The sequence below is a fragment of the Symphodus melops genome (genome assembly GCF_947650265.1).
Source record: "Symphodus melops genome assembly, chromosome: 7".
Taxonomy (NCBI): domain Eukaryota; kingdom Metazoa; phylum Chordata; class Actinopteri; order Labriformes; family Labridae; genus Symphodus; species Symphodus melops.
In genome coordinates, this window is record NC_136697.1 from 26,069,765 (window position 1) to 26,088,231 (window position 18,467).

General features: G+C 43.7%; 3 protein-coding genes across 3 annotated transcripts in view; 1 reads left to right on the plus strand and 2 right to left on the minus strand.

The window, feature by feature from the left end:
• The window catches only part of LOC306826823 (ATP-dependent 6-phosphofructokinase, platelet type-like), a 371,729-nt gene that overhangs the window by 17,085 nt on the left and 336,177 nt on the right, over positions 1-18,467 (minus strand). The gene's annotated exons all lie outside the window — the stretch shown is intronic.
• On the plus strand, positions 970-2,444 carry LOC306826264 (gap junction delta-4 protein-like; the record flags this gene model as incomplete). The annotated part of the gene is made up of 2 exons (XM_079347464.1): positions 970-1,033; positions 1,345-2,444. 2 exons carry the CDS (start codon positions 970-972, stop codon positions 2,442-2,444), a joined length of 1,164 nt encoding a protein of 387 aa, XP_079203590.1.
• On the minus strand, positions 10,302-12,572 carry LOC306826941 (frizzled-8-like). The gene has a single exon (XM_079348519.1). The coding sequence runs from the start codon at positions 12,334-12,336 to the stop codon at positions 10,588-10,590; it is 1,749 nt and encodes a 582-aa protein (XP_079204645.1). The 5' UTR covers positions 12,337-12,572; the 3' UTR covers positions 10,302-10,587.

The window sequence follows — 18,467 nt, forward strand, 5'->3', positions numbered from 1 at the left end:
GCTGACCCTATCTCTCTGGATAAACACACAGTAATAGTGGAACCAGTAAGAAACTAACGCACGGGGCACAAATATAAAGAGGGTGTTATAGAGCTACATGAACCGGTTTGATGTATCATACATGTTGCATATGAAAGAGGACATGTCACTTTGGATCTAAATAAAACATCTGCTAACACATAATGTCCCATTTAAAACAAGAACTCCTCCCTCCCCCGAGTATCGTCTCTGTTTGGGACCTTTTTGTCTGCGTCCTTCATATTCGTCGGTTCTGATCCCTGAATTGTATCCCACTCCTAAACTCACCTACCTGACGCTGTCATTGGCTAAAGGGAAAAAAACCCAGCGTCCCAGTTATAATCAAATATGTTCTACTTATCTTATTATCTATTAAACCAATTAAAAACTACAATAATCAAACGTTTGTTTCTTTCTTGCCTTTGAAGACGTCTGTCGTCAGTAGAAAACCGAGCTGCCTCTGTCTCTAAATGCAGAATAAAAAAATATAATCGCTGACTTTCTTGTCATGTGATTAATGCGTCAGTGTGACCCTAGAGGTGACTCACCTCCATTTTATTGTCTTTGTTGAGTTCATAGCTGTCTATAACCAGCTCAGCCACGGATGACTGACAGCTTCCAGTGAGGTTGAGCGGTACCTCGACATCCCAACAATGCTTTGATGGATGTCTGGTAAGAATAGCTCGCCTCAGGTCCCGGCCTCAGCGTGGACATGAGAGAGAGAGAGAGAGAGAGAGAGAGAGAGAGAGAGAGAGAGAGAGAGAGAGAGAGAGAGAGAGAGAGAGAGAGAGAGAGGTATAAGAAAAGTTTTGAGGTGACCCTCACAGCCTGATATGAGCACAGCGACTCAGAAGCTTCTCTCTCTCTCTCATACAGATTTGTCAAGTTGAAGAATTGAGTTCGGTGTTTTTTGTTTATTTGGGTTTTTTTTAAACGGTCCACACTGAAAAAATGAAGATGATGGGAGCAACGGATCTCCTCTTCATCACCGTCAGTCAGAATGTCTCCTTTATGGGTGAGTTTTTTTTTTATTATTTGCTTCATTTTCTGATCTGAGCTGTCAACACACAAAGTTGATTTTGTCTACAAAGACATTTTATCTTGTGTTTAATCAGGTAACTCCTGCAGGATCCTCTGGCTTGTTACTGCCATGTCCCAGGGACTGCTCCTATAATAAACAGCCTTTTTTCTTTATTCTGAAAAGATGAAAAGAGACCGTTTATTACAATGCAAATATTAAGTAAAGAAAAGAAAAACTCACTTTTCTCCACCTGCTCTTTAAAACTTTTAAAAAAATCAGGCGTCTCTCTCTCTTTTCCGACGAAGGTAAAGTGTGGTGGACGCTGATGCTGGTCTTCCGTCTGCTCGTCCTCCTGCTGGCCGGCTTCACCCTCTACGGCGACGAGCAGGATCGATTCATCTGCAACACCATCCAGCCCGGCTGCTCCAACGTGTGCTTTGACGTCTTCTCTCCCGTGTCCGTCTTCCGCCTCTGGCTCGTCCACCTCGTCCTCCTCTGTCTTCCTCACGTGCTGTTTGCCACCTACGTCTTGCACAAAGTCCTGCTGGTTTATTATCCGAGTTTCGGAGCGTACGTCTCCCACAGAAGCAGAGGAGGTTCCCCCTTTGAGAACTCGAGCTGCTCGAGAGAGCTGTCCTTCCATAAAGCTCCGCCGCATGAACTCCCCCGTTTTTACTGCGCTTACCTCCTGGTTGTCGTTCTACGGATCCTCCTAGAAGTGTTTTTCGGCGCAGGCCAGTTTCTCCTCTTTGGTTTGTCGATGCCGAAGAGCTTCCTCTGCTACGAAGCGCCCTGCACGTCAGGGGTGGAGTGCTACGTCTCCAAACCAACGGAGAAGACGCTAATGCTCAACTTCATGCTTGGCGTTTCCGCCTTGTCCGTTCTGCTGAGTTTCTTTGACCTGCTGAGCTCGACGAAGGCGATGGTGAGGTGGAGGAGGAGGAGGGAGATGCTTTCGGAGGAGATGAGTAAAGGCGAGCAGAGCAGCGTGTTCACGACAACGACGGCTGAGGACAGCGACGCTCTCTTAGCCAGAAGAATCAGCCTGAGCGGAAGCTCAAAGAGCGCCGTGAAAGACGATGCAGTCGGGAACCCTCTTCATGCAAAAATCAACGGTGAGACTTTAATAATAAACCCTGCAGAATCCATCCAGGACCACAGACCGGAAGGCAAAGATGCTAAAGCTAACACGTCGCTCTCTTCCACTCCAGTTCCAACTCACTTCGTCCTCCACAGCCACCTAAGACCTCCAGTGTCCCCTCGCCTTGATAGGATACCACCACCAAACCCCAGGGTGCCAACACCTGTAGGTGTCAAATCACTGAGCCAGATCAGTCCAGCTGTGGTGAACTCAGGCCAGCAGCCGGACAGCGGCGACTCTCAGGACAGGAGGGCGTGGGTGTAATTCACTGACACGGGACAAAAAAAGATCCAGATGTTTCACCCTGGGCTTTAAGCAGGTCTTTTGAGAAATGGTAATAACCATGATTAAGACAGCGTCAGTTCTCTGGACCCATCAAGTCGGTTATTAAACACCTGAGCTGTGTGGGAAGAACGGTCAGACCGAACTGCTCGGTGGAAACTGAGCTGGTGATCAGAGGCAGTAAAAGGTTCAAACAATTCAGCAGGGGCGCCGGATAGCTTAGCGGTTATAGTCGCGCCACTCGTGTAAGGAGGCTGTCGTCCTGGTCAGAGCCGGCGTTAGCTCAAATCCAACCTCGACCCTTTCTGCTGCACGTCATCCTCCCAACGTTTACTGCGTCTCTTCAGCTGTCCTCCACACACTCTCATCCACGAAAGGCAAAAACAAACAACACTGCCGAGCTCACGCCAAAGGGGACACGACCCTGAAACAATCAAAATATAATCTGATTCTCTGAAAAGAAGCGAAAGGTAACTATCGAACAAACCACCAGCCTATCAGACGCCATCTTGCTTTCAGAACAGGCTGTGTGACAAAGCTTTATTTGTCGACCTGTGTCTGACATTTGTACGAAGACAAATGAAAATTATGCTAATGTCTGATATCACATGAGGAGGCATAGTTTAAACATGAGTTCATAGAGCTGTTGTAAGTAAATTAGCTCGATCAGCTAGCTGCTTTAACAAATAGGTTATTTGTTATAAACAATTAATTTGTTTTTTTTATGTTTGATATGTAGGGTGTCTTAATTTGTATTATTTAGATTTCAAGTCAAAGGAGTTTGACTCTGTAATAATGATGATGCATCCTGTCTGCTCGAGGATTTATTTATTGCAATATGAGTAATGAAAAGTGAAATACCGTAAAACTCCAAATAAAAGCTCATCAGAATTTGAGTCCTGGTCTCTTTAATAGCCGGGTGTTGCTGCAGGTTTTGACCTATAAAAGTCGATTAGAGGTGCACTCAGTGCTGATTAGTTACAGAGTCAAACAGAAACAGAAAAATCATCTTCAAGGACAGCACATCACTCGTTACTGATTTCTTTTTGTGAGTCTGTGCATGACATGTAAATAAATACAATCAATCGATTAGAGTGTCGAACCCTCATGGCTTCTTTAGAGATTTAAATGCAGCAGTTTAACATTTCATAACCTTAAAGAGCTGCATGTTCCTTTTACAGTTCAGTGTTTTGTCCTTTGTGAATCTGCTACGAAAAAGACTGTGTCTCCCCGACACGTTAGAAAAGGCTGTCTAACAACGCAGGAACAAATGAAGGATTGAACTCGTTTATCAATAACCTAATTATGTACACAAGATTTTTTTCTGAATTTTCAATGTTTGAATCTTTCCCATCTTTGCTGTGCACAAATGATGGTGTTAAAAGTTAAAGATATCGAGACTGGATCATCTTATACAACGATGTAAATAAAAGCTTTTAATTAAAGTTTTAATTGACAGTTTTTTTTTCACCAACTGACCCAAACATCAATGACTACAGCTTTAGAGAAATATGATTTAGATTAAGCGTGTTATCACAGACATGTATGTGTCATGCATGTTGTTCAATTGCTATTTTGTAATACGTAATAAAAAAATGAATATGTGATGTTTGTCTGTGTTACAAAACGAGTCACACACAACAACACCGGCTGACCTTGAGTCAGAGCGCTCAGCTGTTGTCTTGCAACTGGACCACAACTGACACACTGACCTGACCTCTGACCTCTGACCTCTCACATGAGCACACAACAACGCAGCCCATGACCTGACTGGAGAAGCCAAACCTGCTCGAATGACACCAGACCTTACGGTGGCCCTGAAGGTCAACTGTGTCAATATTCAATGATTGAAAACATTTCACTACATGCAAAAAAGGATTTCATGAAACACAGAAACATAAAAAAAAACAGGTCACATGTTTGTGCTGGCGTGATTTCAATCCAAATGTTCGCACTCCCTAAAAATGTTTCATGTGTTTTGTATTTACGTGCACAGGACTGAAGTCCTACTCGGAGTAGAAAATGTAAAAACTTTTCTGACACTGAGGAAGATGCAATGATTCAACATGTCAGTCCTATAATTGCACCTAAATACATTTGTCTTAAGTGATAAAAGCTTTCTTTGTGTCCTGCCTGAGAGAATGAAGGTCCTTCTCTGAGAGCAGCGCCCTCTGTTGGAGGAGTGGCTGAAGTGCAACATGAACCTTGGACACTGAAAATCCTCAAACAACTCAACTTTCAGCATCTCCAAAAAAAAAGAAGACATCTCTGGTTTCTGCTGCAGGACATTGTGACACATGTTTCTTATTTCCATCAAATCAAACTGTTTCCGTCAACACCTTCAAATCACTGCAAGCGTTAAAGCTTCAAGGTTGTTGTTTTTTTTTACTTCAAAACTGATGCATCAGGGCGCCGGCGCCTGGAGGGTGTAGTCCTCTAAGACACTGTCCTGTCTTTCAAATGAAGAAAAAACAAACCTTTAAAAAATGTACAGATCATTGATAAATTATCTGGAGTGCACATATAAAACTTTGCAAAACACCAAGACTGAACGCAACATCGCAACCCTGTCGACGCATTACGTCCAGTGATGCGGCCATGACCCCGACACATGCCTCATACCCTTCTCATTCTTCTTCTGCTGCGGTATTTGGGGCAGCCAAGACGTGCAGAAACATTATCTGGGTGGTCAGTGTGTCGGTCAGGTGCTCAGCGAGAGAAAGGATCCTACTGTCACTGCTGGAGGTCAAAAGGTCGGGACAGACAAACCTAGTGACCCCTACGTGTGCGTCCACACTCGGCCGTCGTCCCTGAAGTAACAACGTGTGCCTGTTGTTGCCGACCTTCCCGCAGCTTGTCAACATAACACAAAACACACAGAAACAATTCAGGCAGCTATGTGTCCTTGGCAGAATCCCAGCCATCGTGTTCGTGTTAACACACGGAGCAGCCATGATTTCAGCCTCTCTGATGTGAGATCTATAATAAGATCAAGTGCACCAACTCTGGGAATAAAAAAGGGTGTTAAATAGGAAGCGAGCGAAGACACCTGTCACCATCCAAATGAATAAAAACAGAACAAGAGAAGACAAATCTGAGGGTGGTGTTTGTTTCTGTTTTTATTTCTTTTGGTTTTTGTCTGGTTTAAAGTTTTCCCCTCATCCTCATTTTATTACTTTCTTTTTATTAATTTATTATATATTTCTTCTTACAGGGAAGGTTTGAAATGTGTTAAATTACTGCTTCAATGTCTTCACTAATGTCTCCTCTAATGTCTTTTTGGACGTTTTTTAATTGTCTTGCTTAAAAGTATAAGGATAAGTATTAGGACATATTAGGTTTCAGCGTTTTGTGTTACGTACAGTTCATAAAAAGAATTTATTCCACATTTAACAACGAAAAAAAAACCTTTTCTCTTTACGGTTATATTTATTTAGGATCTTTTTACACACGCTGGCTCATTAATGACTTGCTGCGTTTTAACTGGCTGCATTCATCACGTCACCTGAGAATAGTGCGTCTTTCATCGCCATCTTGTGGTCGCTGATGAGGACTGCAGCCACTGGGAAAACAACCAGAAAGGATTCAACCAACATTGGATTTATGTAGTTTGAAAATGTTGACAATTTGACTTTAGAAAGTTTCAAATATTTTGGTGAAAAAGGTTCATCAACATTTTATTTTCCAATATTAATATCAATATCATTATGAATGTAAACTATTGGCTTTCTCAAGTTATCCTATGATCACACTTTGAGAGCTGCTTTTTACAACCCAGTAAAAATGTCAATTTGTATTAATGTCATGAACCAGAATAAACTCGTTTACCTGACATGAGTCACATGTTTTAAAGTAGAGGACGTCACTGTAATTCATTCCTGTGTGAAAGCCCTGAGCCCTCATCATCTCTTATGCATGCAAACTTTAAACTCTCACTGTCATTCCAACATTCCTGTCATGACTTTAAATCTCTGTAACAGGTCCAGCTGTGTTCAGAAATCAATACGGAGCAGAACATTAGAAGTTTCTCTCCCCATCGATCTCCTGCTCAGCCGACGTTAACACGTCAACCTGCATCCGCCTCAGGTGCAAATAACACACCTCCGTCTCAGGGGTGACAGACGGAGCCGGACTGAGGAGGAGGAGAAGAAAAATAAAAACTCAACATTGAGCTCAACGGCACATCAGAGGAGCATCCGAACTATTGATTACCCAGCATCCTCTTCACCTCTGGGGGTCACGGTTTAGATGATTCTGGGATGGGGGCGTTGTCCCTGACGGATCGGTACGGCTCAGAAAACAAAAATCCATTCGGTGTTTCTTTGATGTTGAAGAGGGAGGGAGAGCGTGAACCTCGAGTGTTTGGTTTGATGGCTTCAAGCTCGTCTTCTCGGCTTTCACTCTGAGTTCATCGTTTTCCTCACCAGTGCATTTCCATTAACACCGGCCATCAACTCAGAGATAAAGATAGAAGAGGCATGATTGATCAAGGCGGGTTGAAAACAGCATCGTCCTGAAAATCTTCACATGTGCTTCAAATGTAAAGCCCTCTTGGACTTTCAACTCGTCGTCTTTTTGTGTCTCTACAGCCATGTGAGGATGTGAGGCATTATTTCACTTCGACACAGATCTTTGAGGGTCACGCTGAAATCTTTGTGTTGTGTCTTTAAGTCTGGAAACATTCACCAAATAAAGGATTCAGCCAAAACATCCATAAATGAAGTTAGAGCTGAGCAACAGGTTCTTCATTTTAGGTCACATATGTAAGATGCTCGTTCTTCAAAAAAAAAAAAAAATCTTTGCATGAGTAATGTGTATTCATCCTCTCAGCATTAATTCAATGTGTTGTGTGAATCTTCATCTTTTTAAAAATATTTAAATGTATATATTATAAGAGTATTCTAAATAGGCTCAGGGGGTTTTTTTGTCCAAAAAAGAACAAACGATTTTTTTTACAGCACCCCCTGTTCAAAATAACTTCCATCGGCCCTGCATGACATGATGACAATAGCTGTTATTGAAAGCAACATGTTTCCCACCCAGCTCTGTGTACACATCTCCAGCACGGTGTGACCTTTAACGGCCTGTTTCAGACCACTCAGACGTCCTAACGTCATTCATTCAGAGGGGAGAAGACCTGGACGGATGATTCGATTCATAGACAAAGATGACCTTCGTACACATCCCTAATGTTGGCCACTGAAGAAGAGTTGTGTTGTCTGGATTGAACCAATGGGATCGCTCCATGATGCAGCTCTCGCTTTGTTTTTGTTATAGGGAGATGGATTGGGCACGAGCTCTCAACCCATTTCCTCTGTTGAGTCTTTGCATTTGGGCTTCGGGGAAAATACCCTTCCCCCTGTCACACACACACGCACACACACACACACACACACACACACACACACACACACACACACACACACACACACACAAACTTCACTTGAAGAGGAAGCTAACCAGTCACATGGTAAAGCAGCTGCCAAACAGAACAGGCTGTGTTACTCTAATAGGTGTGGTTATTGACGTAGACATATATGATGAATGTCAAAGTGCTCTCAATTAGACCTCTGTAGGAAGTAGCCCATTTGTTTCTGTAAACATTATTGTATTCCATCATTATTAATGGATGCATTTCACAGGTCATCGTGTCAAAGAAAAGGAATTTTTGCAAAACTACTTAATACAACATTTCTCCACCCTGGGAAATTCTCAGTGTCCTTCAAGCACCCTCTAATATTTCAGGCTTCATTTCGAGATTTTTTTTTTTCTTCCAATAATCTGTTGGTATACATTTGTATCCAGAATAAATCTATAAAATGGTCTCAAAGTGATTTAATCAGAACAATCTTAAGTCTCAGATGTGAGGATTTTAGTTGCAGCTCCAACAGGAGAGAGAGGGCGAGTCTTGATATACATAAATAAAAATGATGCTTAAAATCATAAAAAGGATTGAGCTTTAACTCTTCTACGCTTCAGCTGTTATGTTGTGGTTTTTGGCAGCTGTCCTTCGCTGTTCGAGCCACAAGGTGGCAGCACTACACAACGTGATGTCTCTTCAGTATCGTGTAGTTTTCAGACCCTCTTCATTTCATTTAAGACTTTAAAATGAGAATTATCACGTTTTAAATTCGTGAAAGAAATGATTTTTAAAATAGAGAAGATGAAGTTATGATATTTAAAAGTCTCTTTACGACATTGAGTCTGAACGCGTTCATGGATTTTGATTCACAAACCGAATTCAGGAGAAGTTTAGTGACTTTTTTATATTTGCTTTCTCGTCTTAATCAAAACTTTATTTTACTGATTGAGTTTCTGTCTGGAGTTGGGACGGTTTGATTTTTTGTTAGCGCGTTAATTTTGCATTTTTTTCCCTCTACCCATAGGTATGAGTTTAGACAAATAAATAGACCAAACTAACCAGCGGTCTTTGATAAATTTACGCACACTTTTGTAATATTTTTAATTAAACATTTTAGTTACTATCCTCACAGTTTAAGACTATTTAAGCCACTGTTTTACACCAAAACGATTACACAGCAGTAGTTGTAATTTGTGGAGTGTGTCCTGCAGATAAAACTGTCTCTCCCTCCTTTCCGTCATCTTCATCATCAGCCTGAGGCCTCCTCCTCCTCCTCCTCACTGACTGATGAAACCTGAACTCTCCTCTGACATGTTAACAACAAACATCAGCATGTATGAAGAATACAAGAAATATCTGCGTGTCTGTAAACGACTTTAAATTCTTTCTTCAGCATCAAAATGGTTGTGTGCACTAACACTGATCCAAACAAGCCCTGAAGAGAAGAAGTTGTGTTCCTGTACGGGTTAATGTTAAACAATAGAAGGTCACTGTGGACATATTTAGCCAGGATCAGCGGTTTAACAGAGGACAAAAGCCAAAAGTTAATAGCTCGACTTAAGCGCAGGGGGCATTAAAGTAAGAAGACCACCTGTGGAAGCCCTATTGCCATGCCGATGTTAACCCCCCCTGTGTCTCACAGCAAGAAAACCTGCAGCACCGGGGAGGTTTGATAAACCTTGCAGAAACTCATTTTATCGTTAAATACGATTATTTGATCCTGTCGAAAATCATCGATTACTCACATGCGTAAAATAAAATAGTTATTAGTTAGAAAACGAGACAAATAACCTCTGTGTAACTAAAATAATTTAAATATATATTTATATATGGAGGGGAAAAAACATTTCTGTGTTCAACAGCATGACCAAATAAAGTTTGGGATGTAAATGAGCAGCAGGAACGAGTAAAAATTCCATAAAACGTGTTTTATTCTCAAAATAAAATCTTCTATCAAAGTGGAAAATCATACATATTTACAATCTCGTAAATTTTCATATACAAAATGTACAATATATGTACACCAATAATTATATAAATACACTTTATACGCGCTACTGCAAACCCGTATGAGACAGTATTAAGGCATCATTCATGTCATAAATCATTTTTTTAGAGGAGAAAAAAAACACACACACAGCCACGCTTGATGGCCTCATTTCCGCAGAGCTGTCTCATTGTGAATGTGAATGTTTAAGACACAGCGGTTCTTTACAGTCAAAATAAAAAAAGTAGAGCCTCAGCTTTACCATGTAACCTATCGACAAGGCGGATCTTGTCAGCTGCACGCATTCAATTAAAGCCCTGCAGATAAGACTCTGCATTCTTCGTGCCAGGTACATTGTTCTGCTGCTGACAGTCTCATTATTTAAAGAGGAGCCATTAGGCGCTCATTAATGTGCTAATTACAACACGCTGACGGACAATCCCAACACAATTAGTCAACCCCCCCCCCACCCTCCACCCAACCCCCCCTCCTCTATTCAAACACATGGACGTCATTTGGATAAGGCAAGAAAGGAGCACTTTCCATAAGTTTCAATCAGACCGGAGAAGTTCATTCAAACTACTGTTCACATTAAGGGAGTGCTCGTGACCAAAGTTTCATCAAAACTGGCAGTTTGGTGCTCACCTTGAATAATTTACCAACAACAACATTTTCTTTTTAAAAAGCAGTCTGTTACTCCCAAAGAGCATATATGCGCTGGTGTTTAGTCTTTAGTGTCAAATGACATAAGGTGTCCCCTCTCCCCCCCTCCATGCTCAAACCCGGGACAGCGGCATCTGTTTGGGGCACGAGACGGAGCTGGCCGTCCCGGACCTCCACGTGAGTCCCGTGCTCACGTCACTGTACATGGAGCCAGCGGAGGCTTTGCTCCCCCAGCAGCAGCGCGTGCAAAAAGTCCTCCACGAGTCCAAGGTTTTCCCCGACCAGATCCAGGCTCCTGATGTGATGCCCACGAGGAGGCACATAAAGTATTTCAACATGAACACGGCGTAGTCCGGCCGCTGCCTGCTCGGGTCACTCATGCACGTGCAATTGTGCGTGATTTCCCACGTCTGTCTGTTGTGCTGCTCGTAAAAGTAACACGCCACTATGACAGTCGCTGGGACGGTGTAAAGAACCGTGAACACTCCGATCCGGATCATGAGCCGCTCCAGTTTGTCCGTCTTGGTGCCACCTTGCTTGATGACACTCCTGATCCGGAACAGAGACACGAACCCGGCCAGGAGGAACATGGTGCCGATGAACAGGTAGATAACCAGCGGTGCCAGCACAAAACCCCGCAGGTTATCCAAATTCTGGTTGCCTACATAACAAATCCCAGCGACTGAGTCTCCGTCGACAGAGCTTAACGCCAAAACTGCGATGGATTTCATGCTGGGGATGAGCCAGGCTGCTAAATGAAAGTACTGTGCGTAACTGGCGATGGCCTCGTTCCCCCACTTCATACCTGCAGCGAGAAACCAGGTGAGGGAGAGAATCACCCACCAGATCGAGCTGGCCATGCCGAAGAAGTAAATGAGCAGGAAGACGATAGTGCAGAGGGCAGGACCTGTGGTCTCATAGTGGATGTGTTCTGCGCCGTTTTCCCTGTTGCACGCCACTTCCTCGTGTCCAGCCACCAGTCTGACTATGTATCCTATGGATACAAACATGTAGCAGGCCGAGAGGAAGATGATGGGCCGCTCGGGGTACTTGAACCTCTCCATGTCGATTAGGAAAGTCGCCACAGTTGCAAAAGTGGAGATAAAACACAGGACGGACCAGAGGCCGATCCAGAAGGCGGTAAAAGTCCTCTCCTCCGGGGTGAAGTAAGGGTTGTGACATGGCATGGCGCAGTTCAGGATGTGTCCCGTCTTGGCGCGGTTGTGCAGCGGGTGTCCGTCACTTGTCACCGGCACCATGGGCGCGCGACAGAAACAGCCCGGCTCGCACGGAGAAGCTGCTGGTTTGAGTTTACCGGGGATCCCCCTCCCGTGGCCGGGCTTCTTCCTTGGGTTGTAAGGCTTCAGGGGTCGGTTGGTTGGCTTTGGCACTACAGGGGAAGCTGTAGTGGTCTGGCTCCGGTTGTAGTCCATGCACAGCGTGTCCTGGTTGCCTTGCTCGGGCAGCAGGTCGCACCTCATCCGGTCCGGCCACGGAAAGCCATACTGCCTCATGAGCGGAGCGCAGCCAGCTTTAGCCCGCTCACACACGCTCCTGCACGGGGGGAGAGGCTTCTTGTAGTCCTCCAGGCAGATCGGAGTGTACATGCTGCAGAGAAAGAAGCGCAGGTCCTGGGAGCACTTGATCTCCACCAGCGGCCAGAACTGGTGCACCTCCAGACCGGCTTCGTCCTGCGTGTCGTGGTTGAACTGGTTGGGCATGTAGGTGTAATTGTAGCCGATTCCTTTGCAGAGAGGCACAGATATCTCTTGGCACTGGAGCTCCTTTGCTGCCATGCAGCTCATCCCATGCAGGACGAGGGTCAGCAGCGCGCAGCACCATCCCGAGACGCGTCTCTCCATCGTTGTTTTCTCTGCGCGTTTCGTCTCGACAAAGTGGCAGCCAACTTGCGCTTTGCAAGTAAGCTGCAAGTCCGATCACTCCGAGAACGCGGCTGAACTCATGCTAGAGCACAGACACTTTGAGTTTTTCTGCAGTGTCTATAATATCCACAAAAAAACGCGCTTTAATTCACACAGTCTGCAGAGGCTGCTGTCAGTCTGCTCTCTCCCTTTGTGTCGACACAGCACCGTCTCTCTCTCTCTCTCTCTCTCTTTGCATGCTGCTCTGCTGGAGGGTGCGCGAGCTTTTATATGGCAGGGCCGAGGACACGCCCCCAGCATGGGCGGGGAGGGGGGGGGGATAAGTCAATCAAATGTTCTCTCTATAGGTGTTTGTTTAAAATGTTCACCCTGGAGGAAGGGTTATAATCACTTTGTCTCTCTTCACTCCCCCCTCCACACACACACACACGCACACACACACACACACACACACACACACACACACACACACACACACACACACACACACACACACACACACACTCTGCCTTCTCCAAACAAGGACTGTGTGAGTTATAATACAATAGAGACATTAGGAAGAAATGTAATTAGGGATGTAGACGGTTGGGGGGACACTCACATCATCCGACTTGTTGCAGGATGTGTTTGAACGCATCTTAGCATCACTGGTACACAATTAAACACCCAACATACCTTCATCATTCACATAAATACTTCAAATAATGATGCATTATGTTTGAAAGACGCTGTGTATTTAACAGTTCCTCGACGGAAAACATCCTCATTTTAAGAAGAGAAATGAATAGACCTTAAGTATAAGAGTCTGCACAGCATCTACAAAGCATTGTGTGGTAATTTAATGGATGTGATTGAGATTTAAATTAAACAGATCAGTGCTTTGAACCTCCCTGTTCAGTTTAAAAAAGCAAACAATATCATCTATTGAATGTAAAAGTTTTCTTTTTGTTTTTTCAGGAGTGCTCAATATGAAAGTCAGGCCTCTACAAACCGCACATATTCAAGGTTTTATAAGACAGGACTACTGTATGATATGGCTGCTCTTAGTTCAGCACACATGGGGAAGAATGCCCTCGTGGTAAACCTGTGCTGATTTCGCTGAGAGTCATAAAGTGTCACTTCACGAGGGAAGAGAGCGTGACGGGGTGGAGAAAAGAAAAGTGAGACCGTCCAGGGGTTCGTTAAAACAACGGGACAGACATTGTCCTTTACAATCTAAAACTCTTTTACACACTCTCTCTTCGGCCTCCACATTTTAAATGTTTCCTTCTTATACTTTTTACTTTTTACATTGTGATTTTAACACATTTCGTCTGCGAGATCAGAGCTCTTCTCTTTTAGCCGGTTCTCAAACACCAGAACAGAGCGCCGGTCCACAGACCAACCTCGACTGAAGAAGATGGCCTCCGGTCTGCACGGTGAATCTTCCTGTGTTCACGTGCACACGACCCTGAATTTGCACATGCGTGTGAATATTTGAGAAACCAGGTTTATGTGGGACAGCGTCAGAGTATGTGCATGTGTGTTTGCATGCACAATAAACAGCATGTAATGTATGCATGTGTGTGTGTGTGTGTGTGTGTGTGTGTGTGTGTGGTAAAGGAGGTTAATGTGGTCTTGTTAGCCGTCAGCGGGGGGTCGTCTTGGTCTATAGAGAGGGGGCGGGGGCTGTTTGTCTTAATGCCACTGTTTCACTCAGAGCATGCTGGGCCGGCGATTACTGTGACGCACCGCTGGGCCCAACAAACAGGACCGTGTGTGTGTGTGTGTGTGTGTGTGTAAACATTTCAGAGCTCAGCCTAACGGAAATAAACTAACATTGGGCAGATGCAGCACTAATTAAAGTCATTCACACTTGTTATTGGATTCCAAATGGAGCTGAGACAGTTTGGCAGACAGCAGGCTGTGTGTTTCTAATAATCAGCTAATGGCCTTAAACTCTTATATTTGCTAAAGGAGGCTTGTTTTCACTCAGTTTGGGGTCTCGGTTGGGTGGGACGACCTGTGAAAAGATGAGTCTGACAGTGTAGGAGAGCTGGCTTTAACAGAAAAGAAGACAGTTCCCTACAGCTTCTTCACACTTCCTGTATTCTCAGGACTCTGTGCAGCATGTTTACGAGATGTTTTAGGTCTACGCAGGTGGAAAACTGTTGCAGTTTATCACATCACTACTCAGCTGTTTGTTTGTTTTGGCTTCTGCACATTAAACAGGACAGATAGCTATGGAGGAAAAAGGGGATTTTTTATCTACTTAACTCCTTAATTTTTCCAAGAAGGCTTCATGTTCTTAATGCAACTCCTCAGTTTGAGGATTTTGGAAAGAGGCATGACCTCGAGTAAAAAAAAAAAAAAAGGGTGGGTTTAAAGTGTTCTTTGGATACAAGCAGTCATAGAAAACACAAGGAAAATGCTAAAGCACTCATTTAAATGCCTTCCTTTCCACCGCACGGTCATGTGGACCTTAAATAAACATGTTCAACGTGCCTTCTTCTTTTTCACTTCCTGACGAATGAGTTGAAGTGTGTTTAAAAAAAAAAAAGGGTCCACACTCTCCTCATGTTTTAGGGTTTTTCCTCTTTTTTTTTCAAATGACAACCTTCAGCTTGTATGAGATTTGACACAAAATATGTGTAATGCGCTGATCATTCGTCTACGGCAGCCCGACAGGTCAAATACAAAAACCTTTTGATAAATGCACAAATGTTTGTTCATGTTTTTTGCTTGTCACAAAACATCTTTTAATCTTTCATGAATTATTTTTAAGGTTTCACAAAATGTTTTCGTATGTTATGAAATGTTCTTGCGTTTCATTGCTTATTTATTTTTGCATTTTATTAAGTTTTTTTTTTTTGCACTCAGTGGATGTTTTCGTTGTAGTCCTCTTCTCCTTCAGCTTGTTTTAGCACTCACAGTTTGATCTTTCATGTGCTCTGACAATCTGCAGTCCTTTAACTTCCTGTGTGTCCCCAGCCAAACATTTAGCACAGCTACTCCTCATTGTAACCTCGAGCTGTTTAACCAGCACTGATGGACTGATGCCTATTGGCAGGATTTAAACAGAGTGGATCCACAGAAAACACCTTGAACACGGCATGAGACAGCAGTGGTTTATAAATGTAACATTATGTGACAGCGCCACAGAAAACTGCAGCGTCAGTCCTTTTCACGGCGGAGGGAATCTCAGTCACAGAAACACTAGACTTTCACCCAGCGGACTAGAAACTGTGTCTGATGCTCACCAGCGTATCGTGGCAACGTAACCAACAAAATATTTTCAACCAGACCAAAAAACCCCCTTAAGATAAACAATGAACACTAAGGCACCCTCTCCTCCTGCAGACACTTCTGCAGCGTAGCACACAGACGAAGGGTGCGCTGACACTGACTGTCCCCCTGATTACAGAGTGGGCACAGGTGGGCTTGATCAGAGGCACCTGGAGGGAGAACACAGAAAAATAACACATGTATTATCGGGTTGTTAGTTATGTAAAATGTCGTTCTAAGTAACCTGCTGAAAATCCCTCCTCAGCTGGTAATTTGTCTGCTCCTGGAAATGAACCGGCAACCCTCCGGTTCCCAACCCAAGACCCCTCAGACTGAGCGACCCCATATTTGCAGTTGAAATCCTGACAATGTCTTCAAATTCTTCCAATTGGCATGAAGGACTTTGTGTAGTGGTGTATAAACTGTATGTCATCAAAATCTATAAACTACAGTTTTTAGTTCATTTACAGCCGCGGTTGTGATTCATAGCAGCCATCGTGTTGTCAGAACAGGCGGAACATTTTTCTAATGTTGGAACGAGACTCCTCAGACATTCCCATGAACATGTACAGGGAGCTTTTGGGGCTGTTCCAGATGCCTCCCGCTGGGCCAGCCGTCTCCAGCAGAGCTGTGAAGCGCAGGTGAAAGTGGCGGGGAACAGGTGCCTCCTCCTCCTCCCACCAGGAGAACAGAATAGCAGGCTGAGCATCGGTTACACCAATCGCTGTCTATCAGAGTGGAACCCGTATTGATTAACAAGGCTGATAGACGAGGCGGCCCCAGCCACCAACTGTCGACTACGCCTCCTGCTTTCTGTGTGCGGCGGCGATAGTGGGTTTAGGGTTACACGCTGGGACCCCCCCCCCCCTGCATACCGAATTTAAAGGAGTGGAAATGGAATTACTGCATCTGTTTAAAAGTCGATTTCTGCATTCTCCAGTTTGCCCTCCACTCGTCTATCCTGCCTCTCTCTTTACCCCCGACTCTCCCAGGGCTCTCAAAGTTCATGCTGCCAAAGAAAAAGAGAAAGGGGGGGAAGGGGGAGGAGGGGGTTCTCACAGAGTTACTGAGGCGTGCTGTGAAACTCTGAAATGTTTGTCTTTGTAACCTCCTCATGGGAAGTTCGGCCTTCTGGTACTCTTAATCCACCATCCCTCCAACAACATGAGGTGCTACATTGGAGTGAAGTGATACTGGGTCATGTAACGTTTGCTTTATGCTATGTTGGAGGCATGTCGCCTAAAATATGTGCTGTCCAGCCAATCGTGTCAGCAAGGAAGCGTTTGAGCCGTTTCAGAATTCAAAGGTTACAAAAGGTTTTTTAGTGAAACCGGCAGCAGCAATAAATTAAAAAAAAGTGTTGGAATAGAAAAACAAACACAAAAGGTAAATTGAGGATAAGTTTTCCCCATTCGCCCGCTGGCCTGCACTCACACTGCTCCAGGACTATTCCTGGGCCTGAGCTCACTGCACGTAGCAGTGTAGCACGTCGTAATACAACTCATGCTAACTTTTTTTTTTTTTTTACAAAACAGGCAGACTTGAAATTAATAAACATCATAAACCCAAAAAAACCTGAAAGCTACTTTACTGACTCTTTATATATATATAGTCCAACATGAACCAACATCGCTAATGTAACCGACAATTAGATAAATCGTTATTTCAAACAGCGTTTTTGCAAATCGGTGCGTCTCTACTTTGAGGACGTGACCCTGAAGTGGTCAGATGAAGAATCACTGGTTCCTGTGTAATTGTTTTTGGGTCGGCAGCTTGTTTGTTGTTGTTAAAATCCTTAAAATCCTTCCATTAAAGCTGACTTAAATATTTAATTTATCAGCTTTCTGCCCAACTTTGTTCCACTTTTAATTGACCCAAGTCAAAGATGGAGGCTTTTTAAAAAATGTCTTATTTTAAACCTGCTTTCTTGTTCCAGTTTGCAGAAGAAAAAAGAATTTACCGCTTTATTTCGATAAAAAACAACAACAACAAATAAAAACAAAGCAACTCTTCATTTCCCAGCACCTTATACCATAATCACCAATAACCAATCTGACCCACTTCCATTGAACTCCAAGACTCCTCCTGAATGTCTTTCTAAAGCCGGCAATTAAATAAATATTTGTGTCGCCTTGCTCCCCGGGGTAATTTAGTTGATTTAGAACTTGATGAAGAGGCCTGAGTGTAATGAGATCTGATGTATGACTTCAAGATAAGACGTGGAGACCCCCCCCCCCCCCCCCCCTCCTGACTTCTGAAGATGTTTACTTTCCTTAAGTTTGGACGCAGTCTTTTAGACGCCACTCTTGATCTCGGAGGGAACGTTGCTGTCACGGCGTTCTCACTGGCCGGATAAATAATCAGCGTATAAATAACTATATGAAGGAGTTTTTAGAAGAAGAAGAAAAAAAAAAATCCATGCATCCATTTTGGGAAAAATATGTCTATAACTTAGAGATGATCCAGACTTTTGAAACGTCATTTAGTCTGATGCTTAAAACAACACAGAGTAGTTTCATTGGAAACATGATTGGCATGTTTTTTTCTAACGGCTTAAATTTGAATGAATTCAAAAATTGATTTTCTAGAAAAGCCAGTTGGTTTAATGTGTTTCTAAGTGACTCATCATGAAGGGGAAGTCTTTAATTTCCTCGGCAAATTTGAGGTTCCTGGTCATTTGTGTCCACTTTGATTGATGGAGGATTCCTCCCTTCCTTCCTTCCACAGGTTAGATTCCTCAGCAGTTAACTGTGTGTTTACTCAAAGAGCGACTACTAATCAGCCTGAGGTAGGATGTGAGGCTTAGAGCAGTCACCCTGAAAGCACACACACACACACACACACAC